Source organism: Mus pahari, chromosome 6, assembly GCF_900095145.1.
Source record: "Mus pahari chromosome 6, PAHARI_EIJ_v1.1, whole genome shotgun sequence".
Taxonomy (NCBI): Eukaryota; Metazoa; Chordata; class Mammalia; order Rodentia; family Muridae; genus Mus; species Mus pahari.
This window is the reverse complement of record NC_034595.1, coordinates 13,364,099-13,387,749: the sequence shown is the minus strand read 5'-3', so window position 1 is coordinate 13,387,749 and position 23,651 is coordinate 13,364,099. Positions and strand designations below refer to the sequence as shown.

General features: G+C 41.0%; 1 protein-coding gene across 5 annotated transcripts in view; it reads left to right on the top strand.

Annotated features, from left to right (window-relative positions):
* The window catches only part of Ptbp3 (polypyrimidine tract binding protein 3), an 84,258-nt gene extending 78,984 nt beyond the window's left edge, over window positions 1-5,274 (top strand). For all 5 annotated transcript variants that reach the window (XM_021201321.1, XM_021201320.1, XM_029539563.1 and 2 more), the window contains one exon: window positions 101-5,274. In XM_021201321.1, coding sequence (XP_021056980.1) covers window positions 101-233 — 133 coding nt within the window. In that variant the 3' untranslated portion in view covers window positions 234-5,274. The remainder of the gene's footprint in view (window positions 1-100) is intronic.
* Window positions 5,275-23,651: the final 18,377 nt, after the last annotated feature.

The following is a 23,651-nucleotide window of genomic DNA, read 5'->3' as shown; positions in this document are numbered from 1 at the left end:
CTTTTTTTTGTTGTTTTTAAAGTAGTTTAGCAAAGTCCAAAAGAAGGAAAGATTTAAAAGCAACATTAATTCTTAGTATTTTTGTATTTTGTCATTTTAGGAAAGACCGTAAGATGGCTCTCATTCAGTTGGGATCTGTGGAAGAAGCAATCCAGGCTCTTATTGAGCTTCACAATCATGATCTTGGAGAAAATCACCACCTCAGAGTTTCCTTCTCAAAATCCACCATCTGATCTTTCTGTGAAATTTTCTCCTTATACTGGACCATAATTTCTGTAAAATCTTCAGGCACAGACTGAAGCAGCTCAAGACCAATTCTGCCTCTTCACAAAGTAACTCTTTGGGAATTCGACTGATACTCAAGAACATTCAAAGCAAGAGATAGTCCCTTTCTCCCTACCATTTTCCCCATCAGTGTATGATCAGAAGTTTGCTTTGCCTTTGTATTGTGGTTTCTATGAAAATAACTTTCAGGAAAAACAATCAGGAAAATATTTTTTAAATAATTTAATTCCCTGAATTAGATTTTAAAAGAACAGAGTTTCTTTCTGTTTGGGTCCAGATCAGCCTTACATGACATTTCTAAACTCCTTTGTACTTTGAGAAATTTAAACATACAGACTTTTACAATTTCTTGATGTAATTTAAATCACCTACAACCAAGTTTTTTTTAACTTTATGATTCAGAAGTTTCCCTGTAGAAAATGACATTCATTCACTTATAAAAATGATACCAGATATTTGCATTTATTGATAGTTATTATACATAACTACATGGAGATATATTGGAAGCAGGTTTATAAATGTGCATGCTTTCTTTCAGATTTCTTTTTTCCCCCACTGTAGTACACTCCTTTGAATAATGTCTATCTTTTCTTTTTAAGACCATTTAGAAAAGCAAAGTGTTGCAGTTGTCCCCAGGGAAACAGAAGTGAAATTCAGCTTGGATCTATTACAATATCAGCATAATTAGTCATTTTAGAAAAAAAAATCATGTTTTAAATTTCAAAATGACATTTGTCTAGTAATGTAATGTGATCTTGGAAAATTTTAAAAGAAAAATAATCCTACTTTTTTATAATTGTTTTCAGAAAAAAAAGTTTACAGTCTTAAGGAAAAATATTCAGGTCTATCATATGGTTTGACAGATTTTTTAAAAGTTATTTTTGGTAAGGTCTTCTTTTAGAAAAAAATCTCAAGGGTTTTTTGTACCACTATAATCTCTAATACTCAGAATTACTGTGTATTTACTTAATTTCTTATTATGTGCCTTATTATGTGCTTAAGATACAATAGATTAGAATTTTATCTAAATATCTAGAAAGATAAATTGTGGGCTTGGTGAGCATTCTGTTATTTTTTCCCCTGTTTTGGATTTTAAGGGTTTTGGTTGTTTTTGTTTTTTCTTTTTTTCTCGTTGCAATTTTAAGTGGTTTTCAATAGGTAATAGTTTCTACTCAGATTTTTGGTGCTTTGGGATAGTGGTGGGATAGAGAAGGGTGAGTGGTTTGGGAATAAATAACTCAGTGTGCACCTGTAGGCCTCTATAGGCTGGTTTCCGCCAGCCGCCAGTGAAGTCTGAGCTGTTGAACTGCAGCCTCAGATCTGTGTCTGTCTAGCCTTTACTGCCCTTTAGAATTTGTCTCAGGATTACTTGATTCTTTCTCACCACTCAAGTGAGAACTTGATTTTCTTTGTTAATGCGACTTCATTTCAGATAATCCACATATTTGGAGTATGAGAAAGTGGGTTATTTTTTTATATTCTGACCCTCTTACTTTTTTGGTTGAATGTAAAAAGTACATATTAATGTTGCTTCAATGATTGTGTCATGTAAAATTATTTCTTTTTAATATGAAACTGCTTTTGTTAATTGTTTCTTCAATGCTTGATTGCTTTTTAAAATACAGAATTTGTCAAAGGGATCAATTTTGTCTACCCCTTCTCACTTTTCATAATCTCAGAGTGGATCATCTCATCTCTTTTAAAATATCTCAGTCTTTACTTTCAGCCATTAATTTGAACGTTCTTTAAAAAAAAAAAAAGAAAGAAAGAAAGAAAAAGAGAGAGAGAAAAAGAGAAATTTTTTATAAGCTGAAAGAGATAATTAAAGGTTGGTTGAGATCCAGTCAGAATTCCCTCACTACAAAGTAACTGTCGGTAGGCTAGGCAGGGAAATGCTAGGTTGGGACATTTCAGATGGGTTGCCTTCATGTTGGCTGAATAGTTAAGTGTGATGATTTTCCAGTGGGTGTTTTCCCACTTACATTTCACCTGAATACTGAATAAGGGTGGGAAAAAAATTAGGACTGTCTCCCCAAATTTGCTTTTTTTTCCCCCTCACACAGACATTATATTAATTTTCAGTGGCATTTTAAATTGGATTGCCTCCTTTATTTTGAGTTGGGAACTACTATGTAATTTATTAATTCATGGCACTCATAACATCCAGCGTAAGTGTAGCAAAAGTTTTTTAAAATAGAAGGGAAAAACATACTGGTGTTGAATGTAATTCTGAAGTAGGGATGACCTTTAAATATGAGAGAGAACATTAAAATCCTTTTCAGGGATTTGTGTAGATAATGTGTGCGTGTGTATGTGTGTGTATAAATAAGTGTATATACATACATATACTCTTTTAATGTTATATATACATATGCACATTACGTACATTTTAATTTATTGACAAAATTAACAGTGATTTGAGAACGTAAGATATGCTTGTTTTAAAAGAGCATGTTTGAAGCCATCAGATTGTGTCTAAAATTAGCTGTAGCATATGGATGCTGTCCATATTTGAGCTCTTTACTGTTTGAATTATAGAGGTCTACAATATTTGTGTTGGCATAGTTTTAAATATCAGGGTGGTGGAAAAATTTGATCTGTGTATTTTTATTTTGGCATGCAGTATTCAGTATCTTTTAAGCAGTGGTTTATTTGTGCTGTTGATGCCTTGCTGAGTTAATTTACTTTATTTTTCACTTTTCAAGCTATCCTAACTTTTACAAAGCATATATATTCAGGACTTAGAAAATAGCAGTACACATTTAATAATAGAGTTATATATCAAGATGTTTTACTTTGGGATTTAGATGTGTTTTTTGACAGATGAGAATATACAAATCATGCATTCTCTTATCTGACAATTTGTTAGAATTTCAGGATTAACTGGTATCCCCATAGAATGTTAGGAGATCATTGGGACTAAATACTACAAGCAGCTCTTTGTAGCAGTGTTTGCACTGAATGTTTTAGAGTCACGGTTGCTGTCTTTTTAATTCCGTCTTTGTCTTTTCCTACTGTGGTGATTAAGGGTCCTGTTGTGGTTTTGGAATTAGCCCTTATGATCCAGGCATAGTAGCACACAGCTGCAATTGAAGCACTGGAGGAAACTGATGGTTGTGACTTTAAACCCAGCCTGGACTGCAGACCATGCTCCATGCTAGTCTTGTTATTACGTAAGACCCTGTGTCCTTCCCTTTCCCCAGTTAATCTACTGTCAACTTTAAAGTCTTCATGTCATCAGGCAGAGCATTTACTTGAGTATATTATCGTGCAGTTCCTCATCTAGTCCCATATTGATCTTTTGTGCCTCAGTGAATCTACTTGTAAACTCCAAGCTTATCTCTAGAAAACCCAGTGTGTACTGCTATTTTTAGAACCAAAAAGCATGACTATGATCAGAGCATTTTTCTCAGCCTTTCCTTTGTCTTGATCTGTTGTCAATGCAAATAAAACTGCCAGACTTAAAATACTCACTATCATGCTAAAACAAACACAATTTAGATTGTACATAACTTTGCAGTGTAACTCAACTGTCTCCTTAAGGATTGTGTTAGGTATAAGACTGTTTGCAGTCCCTTTTTTCAGAGCAAATCCTAACAGGTACTTGTGAATTGTTTTAAAAATAGAAAGTTACAGAAATCTTAATTTGGGGTGGGAGCTTAAAGGGAGAAAAAACAGGACCAAAGTTTATGTGCCTTCTTCAGTAGTCTTAATTGGCCTTTTCCTATTTGAGACTAAGGTAGCACTGGTATTTTGGTTTTCAGGAAATATCTACTATATAGATTAAGAGACTATTGTCCCACAAGCAAATAGTTAGGACTGAGTAGAAAGTCAGTTGCACTCATGCCTTCAGCACATAATGCAGAGAGCATTGTACCAGTTGAAGAGCAGAACTGCTCTCGGTCTTTATGGTAGTTACTGTAGCTTTCGCAGCTTGTCAGGGGCCTTGGTGTTGATAGCAGTCATAACTGAAAGCTGTTTGTGGCACACTTCACTTCACACTGTCAGCAGAGGTTTGTTGGTATGGCCTTTGTAGTTGTAAGAACAGGTATTTTAGGTAGGAGGTTTTTGGTTTTGGTTTTGGTTTGGTATCATTAAGACTATCATATCCTAGTCTTTTTTGTTTCTTGGTTGTCTTTTGTTATTTGTTTTTTTCCTTGCCACTCATTGTTACCCAGATCTTTAAAAACACATCCCATAATCCAGGAAGTACTAATCACCAAGATTGCTGACCACACCAAGTTTTACATTGAAGTTTCACCTCATTGCTCTGACCAAAGACTGCTTGTTCTGGTTTTTAACTCAAAGGTGAAGCATTTTCCCTGAGCTCTTTTCTAAAAGATCCCATGCAGAGCGGCCTTGACTTTTCCTTTCCTATTGGTGAATAGACTACTTAAAGAAAATAGGAGTTGACTATGAACAGAGCAGGACAGAAGGATGGACGGTTGTTTTCCAAACTGTATTTGACAAAGGAATAGCACAGCTAGACGCCTCGAACATTGTCTAGTGTTTTACATGGTCTGTTCATAAAATTCCCTTTTCTGTTTGTAAGGATATTCATCTAACAGAAGAAAATGCTGTAAATATTTGTAACAACATGTTTTTTAAACCAGGCCAAAAAGAAAAAAAAAAAAGGTTTTCGGGAACAAGTTAACATATAAAGTGGTTTTATATAAACAGCGATTGTCTTGTATATTTTGATAAGCAGCAGTACCAGATCTCATTTGTAATACAGTTTGTGGTATTGGAAGAAAAGGATTCTGTGATTGTCTAAGTGAATTATGTTATAAATGCAAAGAGGAGAAAATATTAAAAAACGTATTTTCTAACTGTGTAGTGCATGGTTAATTCAAACTTCTGTACACTACAATATTGATTCCGCTTCCCTTAGGTTTGTATATTTGATAACTGTTCCTTGGAATCTCAGCCTCTTTTCTTAACACATATAGCATTGTAGCATGCCTTTTAATAAATGTCATGGCATCTGTACTCTCTTAAGGTTTTTCTGTGTTCTTGTCTGTACTTTGGGTTCCCCTTTGTCTTACCTGTAATCCCAATGATGTCATTTTTTTTGTTGTTATTTTCCCCATGGCCATCCATCTCAAGTTGTCACACCGGATAGTAGATACTTTAACAACTTTAAAAACAGGGGATTTAAAGAAGAAAAGCCAAAGTCATCTATTTTTTAGGTATAATTCTCATTTTTAATGAAAAAAGCACTTTCCTGTTTTTAAAACACATTGCTTTGTCAGACATCCTCCACTGCACATATAAATCAGTGTACTCCAAGGCCCCTCCCCTCCCTTCCCCCTGCTGCCTTTGTATCCAGGGAGGCATGGTGGATATGACCTTCAGTGAGTTGGAGTCCTTTTGAGTTCAGTTGCTAGCTGGCTGTCTATTGCTTCACTCCAGACAAACACTGGAGTTCAGGAGTCCTGAAGAGTCATGTCTATTTTACTCTTTTACTCAAAAAGCTCTAGGAAGTAGGCATTTATCTTTAGCACAATAGGAAATTTTACAACACTGCTCATCACTGTCAGCTTACCCATAGGATCTATTATTCACTTAAATGTTACTAAATAACTATTTCAGTCAAAAGGGGCAGAAGAAAAAGATAACCCTATAACCAAGTGAAACTTTGATCAGTTATTAACTGAAATGTGTACAGCAGAGGGCTTAGGGTTATCACCAAGAGCCAAGTGCCAGTTTTAATGTGACAGAACTAAGAGACCATACTTCAGTTTTCAGTTGATTACAGTTTTCTTTCCCTTTACTGCCTGCTGCATGTAGGCTCTATGGTTTTATATTCCCAAGCACTGATAAGAGCATGATTGTGAAGGTCTATCCACAGTGCTAGGGATGGGGCGGGTGGGCGGGGCTTATATTTTCTTTACCAAGCCCAACTTAAGACACGGGGTATCTTTTAAAAGACAACAGTGTGCTGGGAGCATTTTGCTAAAAAAGTTTAAGGTGACTATATAGTTTGGCAAACCCAGCCCTTTAAAAAGTTCATTCCTTTCCGTTGTAGGGCCTGAAAATTCAAGTTGTTTTTCAACTTCCAGTGGGAATTTGACACCATTTCTCTTCATGTGCAGTTTTTCTTCTGGTACTACCTGTCTTGCTGTGTAGATCTTGTGGTCTTTGTGTGCCTCCCTGTGGTTCTCTTCCCTTGTGTTTGTCCTAATCTTACAGGGCAAGCAAGCTTGGTGTGGTGGCACATGCCTGTAGTCCCAACACTGCAGAAGTAGAGACGCGACGGAGGATCACTTGGGTTCTACTCAGAGATGCTGTTTCAAAAAAACAGAACAGGCATAATTAAGCCCAACCATACCATCTCACCTTGCTTTATCCACACACAGGCCTTGTCTCTAAATACAGTGTGAATATGGGGAGTTAGACTTCAACATGTGAGTCAACGTGAGGGGTACACAGTTCAGCCCACAGCACTGTGGAATAGGAATTGCTCGACACTTTATACTGCTTATGCCAACAATTGAGTTGCATGCTGGGAAAGTAGACATTAAATGCATGTGACTTTTGGGAGAATGCAGTACAGTGGCCATAAAGACAATCTGGTTCTAAATCATACTTTTGAATTTCTGCCTCTAAAGTTCCAAAACTGGATAGTGTAGCTGCTGAAGCTACCATACAGCTAGTCATGTGGCAGTACATATTTTGTAGTAATCATGTACTTCTACTCTAGACATAAGCCATTTGAAAGCATTGATTGTTGCTCAGATGGGTGTTATTTGAAGAACAAAGAATAATAGAACATCTCTCTCTCTCTCTCTCTCTCTCTCTCTCTCTCTCTCTCTCTCTCTCTGTGTGTGTGTGTGTGTGTGTGTGTGTGTGTGTGTGTGTGTGTGNTGTGTGTGTGTGTGTGTGTGTGTGTGTGTGTGTGTGTGTGTGTGTGTGTGTGTGTGTATGTTGGAACAGGGTTTCTCTAGCCCTGACTGACCTGGTTCTCAACTCTGTAGACCAGATTGGCCTCAAACTCAGATCTGCCTGCCTCTGCCTCCTGAGTGCTGGGATTAAAGATGTGCACAACCATCGCCCACCCTGAACATGTTTGCAAAAACAAGGTCCCATGACCCAGGCTAGTTTCTAACTCTTACATAGTGCTGGGATTAACGGCATGCACCACCACTGCCTGGCTTCTGGGTCTAGTTGTTAATCCTCAATGTGTTAATATTTGGATGGTGCTACTGGGTAAAATAGATGGTTAAAAGGATTAAAGCTATCTTGTGTCTGTTACAGAGATTTCTTTCCCAAGACATTCCTATGCCATGCCTTTTTTTTTTTTTCCTATTGTCTTGAAGTTAATGGGAATTTGCCTTTTTGAGTTTCTATCATAATAATTAAAATGATAAAAAAAAAAAAACGGTTTCACAAAAGTTAACTGCATTTCTGAACCATTGGGTTTCAGCATAGAATTCACAACTAGTCTAAAGAAATAGAAAAATGGCTGAGATTCTGTGAAGAGGTGGTTGGTAATGGTTCTTTTGGAAGCAAGTGCCCTCTGTTAGATTTAAGTCAGCACCTGTATCTTTGTTCTTAGCCTAAGATTATGGAATTTGCAGAATTCTTGATCTTGGAAGAATACAAATCTGCTTATAGAGATTGCCCTTAACCAAAAGAAAACAGATATTGATTATCCAAATGTTAGCAGATGTACACTGTAGAATAAAATGCAGATAAAGGGATAATAGAATATTTAAAAATGGGGCTGTACAGCAATACAAGTGATTACATAGAAGAGTCTCACAGATGGGATGCCAATCAAAAGAAGCAATACAGAACTTAAAGGATGTATTTGCATCAGGTTCAGAAATAGGACCTTGGAGTTACCTTGGCAAAGGAAGTGATTGAGAGGCGTATGAGGAGGGTTTCTGGTGTCTGGTTAACAGTTTATATCTCATGTCTGTACCAGTTACTCAGAAGTGTTGACTTTTCTTTTTTCTTTTCTTTTCTTTTCTTTTTTTTTTTTTGGTTTTTCGAGACAGGGTTTCTCTGTATAGCCCTGGCTGTCCTGGAACTCACTTTGTAGACCAGGCTGGTCTTGAACTCAAACATCTGCTTGCCTCTGCATCCCAAGTGCTGGGATTAAAGTTGTGTGCCACCATGCCTGGCTAAGTGTTGACTTTCTGATGATAATACATCTTTGTATATGTAGGATTTGTGTTTCTGCGTTGCACTTTAATGAGGTTTTAAGAAATTATCAAGCCAAAGGCTATAATCCAGTCTGTGTTGCTTACATCAGAAGAGTACCCTGTCCACTGAAGCTGTCCTAGGAAGAACTCAAAATGCCATATACTAAGTTTACTGTGAAATTTTTCTCCATATGTGTGTATGTCAAGTTTCACTAACAAAAAACCTTGTTTTAAGTAAAATTGATCTTCTGAATGGTTTTATACACAGCTAAATTCAGAAGTGTTACATTTCAATGCATATTAGCTTTGTATTTGCAACTCTAAGCCTGATCAGGTGGGTTGTTCTCGAACTAAATGTCTTTCTATCTAGAGGAGCCAGGCAGACTACCTAACTCTAGCATCCCAAAAATCTGTAGTAAGGAGCTTAATTAAACTTGTCACTAATATTCTTCCCCCCCCCTTTGGTTTTTCGAGACAGGGTTTCTCTGTATATAGCTCTGGCTGTCCTGGAACTCACTAATATTCTTAATCTCATACACATATAATATGATAAAACCCCATGTATCTAATATCCAGCTGCAGTTACTTAACTGTGCTGGTAATCAAATGTAGGGCCCTATGCATCCTAAGCAAGTATTCTACTGCTGAACTATACCCCCAGCTTTTTTTTATTTATGTTTTTTTTGATATGCCAAGGTTTGAACCAATGTCAACGTGTTTGCTAGGCAAGTTCTTGACTGCTGAAATACATAACACAGTCACTCCTCTCATCATCAACAGTCACTGCTGGCCAGTGTGCTTTCATGTCTCCCTTTTTTGCCCACCTTCAGGGTCATTTTTAAACCATTCTGTCCATATTAAAGTGTGGTTGTCAGTAACAGCTTTTCTTTCTATGATTTGTGTTTTGTTTGTTGAACTGAGCTCTTGTAGAAAGCTTTCGCTGTCTGGATTTTGCTGATTGGGTTTCCCAGTGACTAACTCTAATATCTTCTGAAAGTTGGTTGCTCACTCAGACTAGTTTCCTTCCTTCCCTGCATATATATATATATATTATATGTAAGTCCCAGAAGAGGGCATTTTGATTTCATTATGGATAGTTGTGAGCCATCATGTGGTTGCTGGGATTTGAACTCACGACCTTTGGAAGAGCAGTCAGTGCTCTTAACCGCTGAGCCATTTCTCCAGTCCCTCTTCTTCTATTTCTATTCTTCCTTTTTTATCTGGCAAGAATACTTCATAGATGACAGTGTGTCCTGCCTTGTGACAGCAGTAACTATTGATAATCATTTCCTAGCTCCATTAATTTTTAGCGACTACAAATTGGTAAAACTGGTGTTGGGGATTAAGGCCATGCACAACCACTGTGGTGTTGGGGATGAAGTCTATGCACAAACTTGCCCATGCTAGATGAGTGCTCTGCCACCAAATTACATTCCCAGCCCACAAAGCTCTAATTCTGTTGCTTGCATGTATTAATTGGATTGATTCTGTATAAGAGAATTGTCTCAGTACCGTGTATTTGGTATTCTGAGATACAGTTCTAGTAACAAAGAAATTCCTGGAGAGTTCCAACCCCCTTTGTAAATTATTTTGGATCCTCCAAATCCCTTTTAAAAAAAAGTTTGTATTCCTTTGACATTTTTCTAATATTTGTGATAGCGAAGAGTTGTATAACGAAGTCTTGTTTCTCTCACTCAGCTACAGCAATTCATGACTGCTGTTTTATATACCCAACACACCTTACTAGGAGGAGCAGGGCCTCTTGCAGAAGACCAGCACATGGTGGGTTACTTGCCATGTGCTTAAGTGCTTCTAGTCAAAGTCTCCTTTTTCTTGGCAGCCACCAGTCACTACCTCTGAAGCCAGAGAAGCCATGGGCTTTTCTGAATAATAAGACTAGAGTGACCCTAAGTTGGTCTCAGTAGTAAAAGGCAGCCAGCTGAATGGACAATCAGAGAAGGAAACAGAGGCTGTATCTCAGCCTACCATGATACCTCCTCTTAACTTCAGGGAGTTTGGTACACAACAAAAAAGTAGAAGCATTTTTAAAGAGTATTCAGAGCCCCAGATCTATATCCTCACTAGAACTATTGGTTCTAACCTCTGTATTTTTCTCACTAACATTTTCCAAAGACATCCCAGGTTTTTCAGACCTGGACAATCCCAAGGATGTCAGAATTCTGCATATTGTTTGCTAGGGTTGTCAGAACAGTATCACAAACTTAGGTGGTTCAGATAATAGTTGATTGGGATGTAGTCATGGCCTTGGATCTCTCCTCAGCAAAAACAAGATAGAGAAGTTCATATCTTACGTTCTTGAGATTGCAAATAGGAGATCAAGGTGCCCATGGGTTTAATTTCTTCTGAGATCTTTTCCATTTACTTTTGAGAGATAACCAATTGGATGGATGATGGAGTGAGGATTTGGGGGAATTGGTCCACACACACTCATGGATGCCTGTGCTCAGGGTTTGTTGAAGCCTGAGGCCTCAAAAACAGACATGTGTTAAATTCCTTGCCAAACAGAAACACTTCCACAGACTTCTGGAAATGGTTTTAAGGGAAATCTGCAAACCAACATTTCCCCCAGAATATCTACAAAATGGTCAGAGACTGAACCAGAATAGCTCCTCTGTCTGCCATCACAGCTCTCAGAGTGTTGCATCTCTGTTGCTGATGTTAAATCCTAGCATGGTGGAGGTAGGAGTATTCTCTGGCTTAGATCCTGCTCATGAAATGGAGCTATTTCTAGGGGTATAGTTTCTATGGGATCCAGGTCACTCCTGTGTCAGCTTATGTTGTGTTGTTGTTGTTGTTGTTGTTGTTGTTTTTGTTAATAAAGGCACTCCCCCCCCCCCCGAAACCCCAGCTGCTCCCACTACAGACTCCTGGGCAGTCTGAGCCAGTCTGCTGTAAACAGTTTTCTTCCCTGTTCCATTTTCCCTATTCCCTAACTGCCCCCTCTCCCTTCTCTCTTCTTTTTTTTCTTCTTACTTTTTTTTAAAATTTTTATATTGGCTTCATCCTTGGATTTTAGTCCTAGCAAGACTCCTCAGTCAGTTAGAATTTCATATTAATGGAAATACTCTCCATATTTGGTTCAATTCCCCATTTCCCACTGATGGTATGGCCTGTCCTTGGCAAGAATTCCTTTTCCATACCCTGATGGCAGCTTATGTGTTGCCATTGCTACTCCTGTATCAAGAGTTTGCTTTGAACCCTGCTAATTTGAGTCTTGAGTGGTTCCTAGCGTGATAGTTCTGAACAAAGTTCTCTTGTGCATTTGGGGATAACTTTCCCACCAACCAGGGGCCCAGTCTGTCACTCAAGAGAAGCACACTAGTGTTCCAGCTCCAGTGGGCAGCTCTGACATGATACTTCAGGAAAAGCAATAAAAAAACTAAAGAAAAAAGCCAGACCATAAAACCATTCCTAATCTGTAAGAAGGATCTGCCTTCTGGGCTGCTGACATCTCGGGTAAAGAGTGCTTGTCTACTGTTCACTGGACAGAAGAAACCAGAACTTTAAGACTCTGTTAGATTAGATAGTTTGAGGAACAGAGGAAATAAAGAGCCTTGATATAGGAGGGTTCCACATCATAGGGGAGCATGTTGAAAATCAAGGAAAAGAACATCTTTAAGCGGACAGGGGGTAGGGGGAGGCCTTTTAAAAAACCATTACTTCTGAGAGAATCATAATAAATTAGCTGAATTGGCAGAAGCAGAGGAGGTAGAAAACAGTGGGAGGGACAACATTGAAAGTGGAGAAGAAGCTGGAGACATGACTCAGTGGTTAAAAGCACTGAAAGCCAAGTGACGATGGCTCACAACTCTAATCTCAGCATCCAGAAAACTGGGCAAGAAGGTTGTCTGTTTTGAGTCTAGCCTGAGCTACATAGTTCTGGCCAGCCTTTGCTATAACATGAGACCTTTTCCCAACTATGAAATAAAAAATATCTATCAACTAACAGTCTTGTATCCAACAAAACTGGTTCAAAATAAGACGAATACAAAGGCTTCCCAAGCAAATAACCCATGACTTTGGTGCTAGCAGACCTGCCTCAGAAGAAAATGTTAAAGGCAGGTGACCTCTGTCATTCTTGCATGTAAGAACGCTAGCCAGCACTTCAGCACTTCCCTTGGGGGCTGTTGTAAATTGTGAAATCAACAACAACAACAACAACAACAACAACAACAAAAAGAACATGACATTGGTTATGAGAAGGAACATTTGTTAATGCCAGGTCTGAAATGATGCCAAGCAAGTCACCCTATCCCACATCATCTAGGAATGTGTATGTTGGGTAGGTCAAATTGTTTTTTAAGTCACTGTGCATGTCGTGAATTACCGAACAAGAACCCGAGTATTGACGTATGTGTTACAATTTTTTTGCAAGCAGGGAACCCAACAAATAATGGTGTTGGCAAATCTATATATTGTTCAGCAGCTTCACCAGATATAATGTGGATAAATGACTTTATTGTTTAGGATCCTGTTAGAGGGTATTGGTGGCTTTGAGGCTACCACTTCAGGTGAGAGTAGAGCTGAGAAAACTATCTGTAGTTGTGACGTTTCTCATTGCTCTGACTAAATACTGAACAAAGCAAGTCTCCACTCAACACACCCAAAAACCCTTAGGGCTTATTTTTTGTTCAGTTTGTGGCAGTAAGCAATGCTATACAGACCCCCTTTTTGGCTAGTGTAGGAGAAGTTATTATTGGCCTAGTCAGGTTTTCAGCATCCACACCTTGTTTTTCTCCTCTTCCTGTTTTACTATTTCATACTTAATGTTGGGCTAAGGAAGATGGCACATGGCTACCCCAGTTCTTGCACGTTCAAGGAGAGAGGAGGCAGAGATGCTGTCACAGTGCTCTTGTTTATGGGAGAGCAGAGGATCTTTATACCTCTGTTAGCCGGCTTTCTGTTACTGTAACAAATACCTGGCATAAATCAACTTAAATAGAGGAGATGTTTGTTTATGCTGTTAGTTTTGGAGGTAGCCACCCATGATCAAGTGATGCCTCTGCTTTGCAGTCTGTGGTGTGACATCATATTGTAGCAGGAAACCACAGACAGTGGTGCTAAGCTGCTCACCACAGATAACTGGGAAGCAAAAAGAGAGGAAGGAGATATTCTCTAAGGGGATGGCTCCCAGTGACCTTACTACCTTCTGCTGGGCCCCAGCACTTAAAACTTTCTACCACTTTACATTATTGCCAAAGTGGGGACCAGTCCTCTATCCCATAGGCCTTTGGGGGACAGGAAAAAATCCAAATTTTAGCAAATATACTGACTAAAATTGCGTTGTCTGGCCATGTGGCTGCAAGAGAAGCCAGGAACACACACAGGTCTCCACTTTCTGTGTTAGAAACAAAGGGAAAAGAAGACCATAAATGGCTGGCTACCAGGTAGACCCACCCAACGTGACTGACTTCCACAGTGAGTTGAAGACTGAATAACAGAGTGGAGTATTTGTCTCAAACCTGAACACTGAGAGCATCTACTTCCACAGTCAGGGTGAAGACCCCGTGTCACATCTTACTGATGCGTTTTCCTGCTGTCTGCCCCTTGCTCAGGTTCACCTTCTCTACTCAGAGTGCTTATTCTATCCCACCTATAAATCATCTAGGTGTTACAGAGCAAGGCTATAATGTGTTTGGTATTGCTGGGGTGCTGGGGAGGACTCCTTGCGTTGGTGGCACCAATGTAGATCTGGTGTAAGGATCTTATCCCAGGGGCCTTGCTTAGCCTATGCTTTGTCTTCCACTCTTGTCGCCTTTTTGCTTTCTGTCACAGGAAGATAAAATCCCTTACCAAACCCAGGACCTTGATCTGGGACTTCCTGTTTTCTAGAACTGTGAGAAAATGAAACATCTGCATTGCTCATGTCAGATAGCCCGCACTGTCCATCCCTCTATGCACTGTCCATCCCTCTGTGTACTGTCCATCCCTCTGTGCACTCTCCATCCCTCTGTGCACTCTCCATCCCTCTGTGCACTCTCCATCCCTCTGTGCACTCTCCATCACTCTGTGCACTGTCCATCCTGGCAGCTCTTCTGGATTGGCCTACCAGTCTTTAAAACATGCTCAGGCCTCTCCCAGCTTAAAGCATAATAAACCTCCAGGCTCCCTTGCTGACTTCCTTGTTCCCCATTGCTCTCTTTACCCTTCATAGGCCAAGCTTCTGAAAAGAATTGCCTTTGTTTTTTGCTTTGTTTTGTTTTGTTTTCATCTCTTTAATTGAAGCCTCCTACTTTGTATGTGTATGCACGTGTGTGCATATGGAGGCCAGAAGAGGATGTCAGGAGTCTTCCTCTATCACCTCCTACCTTATTTGTGTGTATGTGAGTGTGTGTGTGTGTGTGTACTGTATGCATGTGTATCCATGTGTGCACATACAGACTCCAGAGGCATCATCAACCATTCCCTATCTCTCTCCACATTAGTTACTTATTTGGAGCCCAGGGCTTTTACTGGACTTGTAGCCAGTGAGGTCTTGGAATCCACTGGTCTTCACATTACCAATGCTGGGGTTACAGGCACACATGACCATGTCTAGCTTTTTGCATAGGTGCTGGGGACTTGAACTCACATCCTCTTGCTTTCACAGTAAGCACTCTTATTCACTGAACCATTCCCTTGGCCCTTAAATTTTTTTTTCTGTAGTATAATGATTCAAAAATCAAAATTTGCTTTTAAAATTAAAGCCTGTAGATGCTTTAAAACAGCACTTACCTTTCATTTGTAGCTGTAGCCATATGGCACCAAGCCCCTCATATGAGCAGCACTCTTTGGCTGTCATCTATCTGCCCAGTGCCACCTGGTTCTGCAGCATGTGCTGCTGAGCTAGCTCTCCTCCCACATCAGCCACATACCTGCCAGCCTAGCGCCTTACATTCGAATCTCTGTATTTTGTGTTTTGGGGAAAAAGAGTTTTCAAAATACAATCAAACTATTTTCTTGCTGTTCTCCAGTCAGAGCTGAATGTGCTGCCTGCTGACCCTCTGACTAAGAATCCCTGCTCCCAGTAATAAACATTCCAAGAAGCAGTTAAGTCCCCCTCTGTTAGATAAGACAGTTACCCAGCCAGCCTTTCTGTGTTGACCCTGTCTCCAGCAGTGGACAGTGAGAATGTAAACAAACTTTGCTGTTGTGGCGTCAGAGTGGCAAGTGACCTTTTTGAAATTTCCAGCTGTGGAAATGTCACTGTTTCCCTTTTTTGTTTGTGACTAAAAATGAATGTCATCAGTCAGAGTCTCTTTGTCTTCTGACTACCAACAACTGTATGGAGGACACAGCTACAAGTATTTGAATTTACGGAGACCGTGGACCTATCTCAAGGGAGGCGATCTTTTGTTTAAAGTACAGTGGTGATGACACCAGGGAGGTCATAACCTTGGTGTGATCAGTACAGTCATATCCCAGGTGCTATTTAGATGGAAAAGCATCTGACTATAAACTTGAGAAGTGTTTGGCCACGGATGCCTTCGTTCAGCATCTGTGAAGTAGATAACGCGCTGTGGATGTTCTTGATGAAAACTCAAATAAGACAAGGCACCCGGGTCCTGGCTAGTGGGGGCAAGGTAAGTAAGCAGGCTCTCACAATGTGTTAGAACTGGGTTTGTGGAACCTCAGAAAGGGAAGAAGCTCTGGTGGAATCTAGTGAGGATCTTAAAGAATCTACACGATGCTGATACAACAGTAAATTGTGGCTTACCACCAATGAAAGCTTATTTCTGTGGACCAGAACCATGTAACTAACATCCATGGCTCCAAAGCCTTCTGAACAGGGAGCAGAACAGTGACTGTTTGGCGGTGGTTCTGGTGTTTGCATGGTTTTGAGACAGAATCCTCTCTATGCAGCCCAGGTTGGCCTTGGACTTAGATCCCTCTGTCTCAGGTTTCAGAATGCTGAAATTACAGTCACGCGCTACACCGCTGGCCAGCTCCTTGAACACCTGGCTTTTAAAATATTTCTTCTAAACAGTGTCATGAGTCTCGTGCTCAGAATCCACTGGGTTGCTTGGGAGGCTGGGAAGGCATTTCCTGGGCAACTATCTCCAGATGATAAATTGGAATTCTCCTGAAAGGGTCATGGGTAGGAAGGACACTAACTGAATGCAGGTCCTGAAGCTGGGCATGGGGAATGTTTGGGGAGCAGCAGTGACTAGCTGCTAGATGGGAGCTGGGTGGTGTTTGCACCTAGAGGGGATCTGTGAAGACTGTTCATGCAACGTCGGGCTGAGATCTTAGTGTCGGGTCCAAGGGAAACTCCACTTTCCCAAACTCCAAAGCCAGATCTTAGGAGGGTTTCCAACAGTTAAATAAAAACCAGGGTTGCTCAGGAACTTGTGAAGCCAGTTCCTCTCTACCAAAAGGAGTCATTTCCCTTGTTCTGGTAGAAGGGGCATATGGTGACCTGTGGCACCTATCAGCATGTCAAAGCCCATGCTGGCCTCTAGGTCCCCCCAGCATCACAAACACCTGTTACACATTTCAGAGTCCATGCTGGCATCCTAGATCCTAGTCCTTCTCACTCCCCCCCCCCCAAACTCCCACCAGCTTATGAACTTTCTTCTCCAGATTCGATGCTTCTCATAACCATGGAGTTGTCATGTTCTCAGTTTGTACAAGTAGGACTTCATCTCCTGGAACAGGAGAATTGCGAGAAAGGAGTAATGGAGCTTTTGGTTTTTTGTTTGTTTGTTTTTTTATTTTTTTCTAATGGCACAAACCCCTGTAAGAATTCAGAAAGACTCACTGAGCTGTCCTGAGCCTATGCTGGAGTCTCAGAATCTCTATTTCTGTCTTTCTGTCCCCCTCTCTGTTTCTCTGTCTCTGTCTGTGCTTGTGTGTGCATGTGCGTGTGTATGGTGTGGTGTGTGTGTGTGTGTGTGTGTGTGTGTGTGTGTGTGTGTGGTGATAGTAGCATGGTGGTTGAAAACATCTGAGCTTGTGTCTCTCAAGCTCTCTGTGAGCCTTGGGAAAGGCTCTTTTCCTTCCCTGTCAGTTTTCTCATCTGGAAGTTAGGATTGCATAGGTACCATCCAGTTGCTCCGCAGGCGTCGAGTTAAACCACAGAAGGTACTTAGGTGACTTTGATGGCTATTATTTCCTCATTTGTCAGCCTTCTTAGTCTCAGCCCCCGAGGTCAAATGTGCAACCGATGGCAACATTAGAAGCCCTGTCTTGTTAGAAACATTATAGAATGGAATGTCAGCCATTGTAGGGTGTGTTTAGTATCACCTGGTCTCAAATATCAGCAGTGCTCCACGGAGGACCATTGCTCTGCTGCTCGTGTGGCCTCCTGACTGTCCCACCTTCCACCAGCTCATGCTCTCCATGGGCGATGGCTTCACTCGGAGCACAGCCTGATTAGCCTAGGGCAGAGGTGTCTATGATGGTGGGACTAGAGGCAGGGAGGAGGGTTGTTTTTTTTTTTTAACTGTAGCATACATAGATACAAGGCTCATTTTGACACAACTAGTTAATCTGGGATGAGTGTTTGCAGACAAAACACAGGACCCCTACTTGTGCTTGAACTCCAGATAAACAGTACTTTATTCAAACAAAATAAATAGCTTAGACTACTGGACGACTCACAAGGCTGCTGGGGCGATCAGGAGTGCTGCTACAGCTCAAAGACCTCGCCTAGAGCTTGACCTCTCATACTCTCCAGGAGCTCTGGGTTGGGCCTACGTAGTTTTCCTTCCAGCTCATGTTTATCTGTCCGAGTGTGCCAGTGACCAGCAAGGCTGAAACAGATTAAGGTGTGTTGCTGCTCTGGTACTGAGTTCTCCTCACAAACTACCATGCAAGGCACCGGAACTCTCTTCTCCAGCAGTAGCATCTCATATCCGGCCCTGTCAGTAGGACTCGGAGTGCTTCTGAGCACAGTCTGGCAGGCCCTGTCTGTATTTGCAGCCTGTGTCAAGAGCAAACAAAACCTGCTCTTAGCTGGAAAATGCTCTTCCCTAAATACAAAATAGAAAGATATGTGGAAATTCTGACTTGTACGAGACTGGAAGTTGGCAGACTATTAAGGATGATGAAATTTAATTATCACTGCACATGCCTGGGTGTTCTGTTGAGAAGGCAGTGACGTCTGGATGGGCAAAAACATAAATCATACAATGTTATGCGCATAGCCCATAAAATCTGTTTTTCTTGTATTCCTTTCAACAAAATTACATTGGTTCACTAAACATATTTACATAATTTGTGTCCTATTGGCAGCAACTACCTAAAAAGTATAAGTTGGCCAATCTTTTCTGTAAATTACCAGATAATTAAAAAACCATGTTTTTGAGAGCCATTTGTCTTCTAGGAAAGTTATTCAACTTCACCTTTGAGACATAAACCCTTTCAGACAGTATATAAGTTAATGAGCTCTAGTCAATTTCACACACAAAAGTAGCTGGATTCGGCCTGTGGGATTACAAGTAAATTGTGATTAGGGTCAGTGAGATGCTTTGGTGGATAAAGGTGAGTGTGTTCAGCTTGATGATGAGGTCAACCCCCCACCTCCCCCAGTACCCACATGGAGGAAGGGGGAAATGATGCTCCCAAGTTGCACTCTGACTGTGCACAAACACACATATGCACACGATAAAAGTAATAGAAAGTAAATGAAATTTGATTGTAGTCACAGGATGTAAAATTTAAATATAGTATTTAAAGACTTAAAGTAAAAAAAAAAAATGAGGGCCAGGAATATAGCTCAAAATTTTGCATACCATTCAATAGGTTCAATCTCCAGCTCTGTAAATTAATTTATTAAATTAAAATTTACAAATCAAAATTATTTGCATAGATTTTCCCATATGTTGTCTTCTAAAATATTCAAGTCTATTAAAATTAAACGTAAAACATAAATTATGAATACTGAATGTCAACTTTTTAAAGCCAAATTATGTAAGGAAAGCTGACTTAGTTAATTTTGTAAATATTTGATTCAAATCTGACTAAGAATGTTTCCAAACATGGAGCTATTCAGAGTTATCATCGTAATATTCATCTATTTGTTCATGTGGAGCAGTATCATTGGTTCCTAAGAGTGAAACCCAGGCCATCTTGTCACAATTTAAGAGTAATAAGAACTGTTGGATTTTCAGTGTTGCCAAATGTTCCTCGCCAGGCTCAGGAACAATATTTGCAAATACTATGCAAATTTGTGCGTACTTCTGGAGCCACAGAGTAGTGCAGAAAAGGCAAGGAAATGGATAACACTTCCATCATGCCAAAGCCTGTTTTCCCTCCCTGCTGAGTCAGGGGAGGATTTGAGCAGGTTAAATGCCCATTCTCTTTGCTGCGGTTTGTAGCTCCTCCCTCCGACGCTGGCATTGGTCCAGGGAGAAACTTTACAGCTCCTGGAAGCTGATGCGCCCCCACCCCCCTCCCGGATGTTTCAAGAACAAGGCGCAAGAAATATGGAGAAATATTTCCGGGCTCAAAACTTGTGTCAGAGTGTGAGTGTCTGTAATTTCACTAACGCTAAAAAAAAAAAAAAAAAAAAGATGCGAAGGGGCAAGACTCGAGCCTTTAAGCCTTACTATGTAGCTCAGGCTGGCCATCAGCTCCTAGTCCTCCTAGTCTTCTAGGAGAGAGAGTCATCAGGATGTGTCCTGGTGCAGTTATCCTAAAAGGAAAAAGAAGGCGATTAATTGAATCTAACAATATAAAATATAAAGGGCCTTAAAGTCCTGTATTTGAGATATAAAAATAAACAAGTAGCCAGGTATGGCAGCTCCTGTCTGGATCTCAGTACAGGCGGCAGAGGCACCGCTCATGGTATACACAGAGAGTTCCAGGGGTACTTAATGAGAGCCTGTCTCAAACAAAACAAAACAAAGTACAACAACAACAATAAAAGCAGCATTTTGCTGGGTTCTAAGTGTCAATATTTGTGGGAAAAGAGCCACTGGATTCTACTCTGGTCAGATAACCCTATTATTTTCAGTTTTAGCACACATTAACTTTCTTTTCTTTATTTTTTATTTTAATTTTAATTTTTTTATTTTTTTTATTTTTTGGTTTTTCGATACAGGGTTTCTCTGTATAGCCCTGGCTGTCCTGGAACTCACTTTGTAGATCAGGCTGGCCTCGAACTCAGAAATCCGCCAGCCTCTGCCTCCTGACCTGCCTCTGCCTCCCGAAATAACTTTCTATGTACAAAGTTACAGGGAGCCAACCAGAGATGACCACTCAGATAGTTATGGCCAATTGAAAGTCTTTATTCAGCCTGCTGGGACTGCACTCGGGCCTCCGGGACCCATAAGGCAAAAGCCACATCCTGGAATCTTTCTCAGCAGGTGCATGGGAGAAAGTTTGCACAAGCAAGCAGTCTGACAGAAGCTGAGGTAAGTTATGCGACATCTTGACCTTGGGTTTTTAGAATAGAATTGAATGATTTTCCACAGAATTTTCCTTCAAGGAGAGCAAATTCTGGGTAAACCTGAAATGGCCTCAGTAATAATACAAAATTGAGGAAGCCTTGCACTGCCTCACCCTTTCGCACATGTAATTAAAACAACAACATCAACGAAACAGGAGCTAACCAGAGTGATGAGAGCCCCAAAGCCACGTTAGAATGCCAATGGAGAAAGGTTTGAAAACTCCCAGCCCCTTTATCACATCTGAAAGCGTGTGTGAACTGAAGCAGGAAGGGCAGGGTCTGAGAAGCTGGGGAACTCAGCTCAATGCTGCCTGCGGACTTACTGCCCAGCATCCCTGTACCCTTCTGTAAAGACATGAATTAGCATCTGCAGCAGGAACCACTTCTTCCTCTTGCAGTCCTAGGGGTCAGAACAGACTGACCCCAGAGTCAGGCTTAGCCCTGGTGCAAGCTAGCTAATAATTGGTCTTATGACTGGTTTTACTGTGAACACCAGCCCCAGGGACAGTTGGTTCTGGACTTCCTCTCTGTGGTAGTTTGTATACGCTCGGCCCAGGGGGTGGTAAGATTACAAGGTGTGGCCTTGCTGGAGTAGGTGTGTTACTGTGAGCGTGGGCTTAAGACCCCAGCTGCCTGGAAGTGAGTACTCTGCTAGCAGCCTTCAGATGAAGATGTAGAAGTCTCAGCTCCTCCTGCACCATGCCTGCTGCCATGTTCCTGCCTTGATGATAATGGACTGACCCTATGAACCTGTAAGCCAGCCCCAATTAAATGTTTCCCTTATGAGAGTTGCCTTGGTCATGGTGCCTGATCACAGCAGTGAAACCCTATGACACTCTCTTTCTCTCTGCTGGATTATAAACTGAGAAGACAGAAGGACTGTGGCTGCTGCCATCCTCTGATCTTGAAGGGACACTTGAGAATAGAACCAGAGATGCTGAGAAGACAAGCTGGAGTCTAATGACAGTATATGAGTCACTGACAAGTCACAACTGAAGTCATTGACATTTGGGAGCTATGAGCTAAATTATAGCTTGCCCTTCCTCTCTCCCATTCCCATCTCTGTCTGCCTGCCTGCTGTCTTCCCTCCCTCCTTCCCTCCCTCCCTTCTTCCTTTCCTCCCTCCCTCCCTCCCTCCCTCCCTCCTTCCCTTTTTTGAGACAGGAATGACCTGAACCTCCAGTTTTCTTTCTCCTGCCTCTTGAGCTCTGGGATTATAGACATCTACCACCACAGCTGGCTTCTGGCTCAGGCAGTGATGAGGATCTTGTAAGCCAAGGGTTTTTGCATACTAGGCAAGAACTCTATTAACTGAGCTACATTCCCGGCCTGACTTTTTAAATGTTATTTGAACATAAAGTCTCCTAAGCAGGCCACAGTTAACGCTATGAGAAAGGAGAACTCAGAACAGATGAATTTGGAGAGAGACAAAGAGAGAGATCGAGCAGTTGGAATGTTGATAATAGGGGGAACCGGCCTGTTTGGACAGGTGCAGTCTGATTTTAACAGTGTGGCAACATGAGTTTTTTTCGAAGATCTAAGGTTTGTAGCTTCTCCTCCTGATATTGTGGCTGATACTAGCAAATTGTATTTGTGAAGTAGTTGCCATGATGCAAAAGCATAATTTGATTAGAAAATTGCCCATGAGTGCTTAGCATTCATCCCACAAACCTGCCAGAGAAAATCAAAGCATGAGAAATCCTTTGAACTGGCTAATGTGCGCTTCTTTTTCCATCATTCATTTTGGTACAACGTCAATATGTCTTACTCTTATCCTTTTTAAAACAAGTCAGAGCAATGTAGGGCCCATCGGAGTTTCATAGACAGCCCTGGGGGCTAGATCATCCTAGAAACACTGATCTTTGAATGAGCAGGAAATGAGACGTGTAAAGGGTGACTCATCCCATCTTCCCCACACTGCTTGGCTCCCTGGATGTTTAGCTGAGCAGCATGTTAAAGTCTACTAGCAAGCAATCCGTCCTTCCCTCAGGACTAACTAGACCCAAGGAATTTTACCAGGCACCATGATACTTGGCCAACATGGCTGTTGGGGTTAAATATATTTGTGCCCCAGATGGTGACACTGGGGAGGTGAGATGGGGCCTAGCTGATGGAAGTTGATTCCTGGCGGCCTGCCTGCCTTTGAAGGTTTCAACTATGTCTCTCTTACTGTCTCTGCTCCCTGTTTTCATGAGGTGAGAGCTGTTGCTGCCATGATGTTATGCCTGAGGTCATGGGACCAAGCAACTTCGGAATAGACTTGAAGTTGTGAGAAAAACAAATCCTGGTTCTAAGTTACTCTGTCAAGTATTTGGTCACAGGTTGGCAAAGGTAACTAGCATCGTGACACATTCTCATGCCTTATGCAGTTTATAATCTAAGAAGACAGACACCCCTAAGGGCCAACCGTGATCACTGGGGGCTTTGGAAGAGAAAGGCAGAAGGAAAATTGAGCAAATTACAGGGAAGCCAGTATGGTATAGGAAGGTATAGAAGGCATTAGTGAACAATGTTATGTTTTGTATTTACCAGTTGATATATCCTCATATGTAGAACCGCCCCCCTCCCAATCTTCAGTATAACAGTGATAAGTCATCATCAAACATTTGGGACCAGGAGACCATTTGTCTTTTATCCAAGTTATCAATCTGACCACTTAAGACAGGACCTAGGCTGGAAAGGTCAATGTGTGGATAATAACACATTAGTAATGAACTCCAGGCCACCAACAACACATTGGCATTTCAGTAAGGAAAGGAATAAAAGCATCCTACCGGACTTATAACCGAAAGAGCGTCCAGATTTGAAGTCTCTGCTTCATG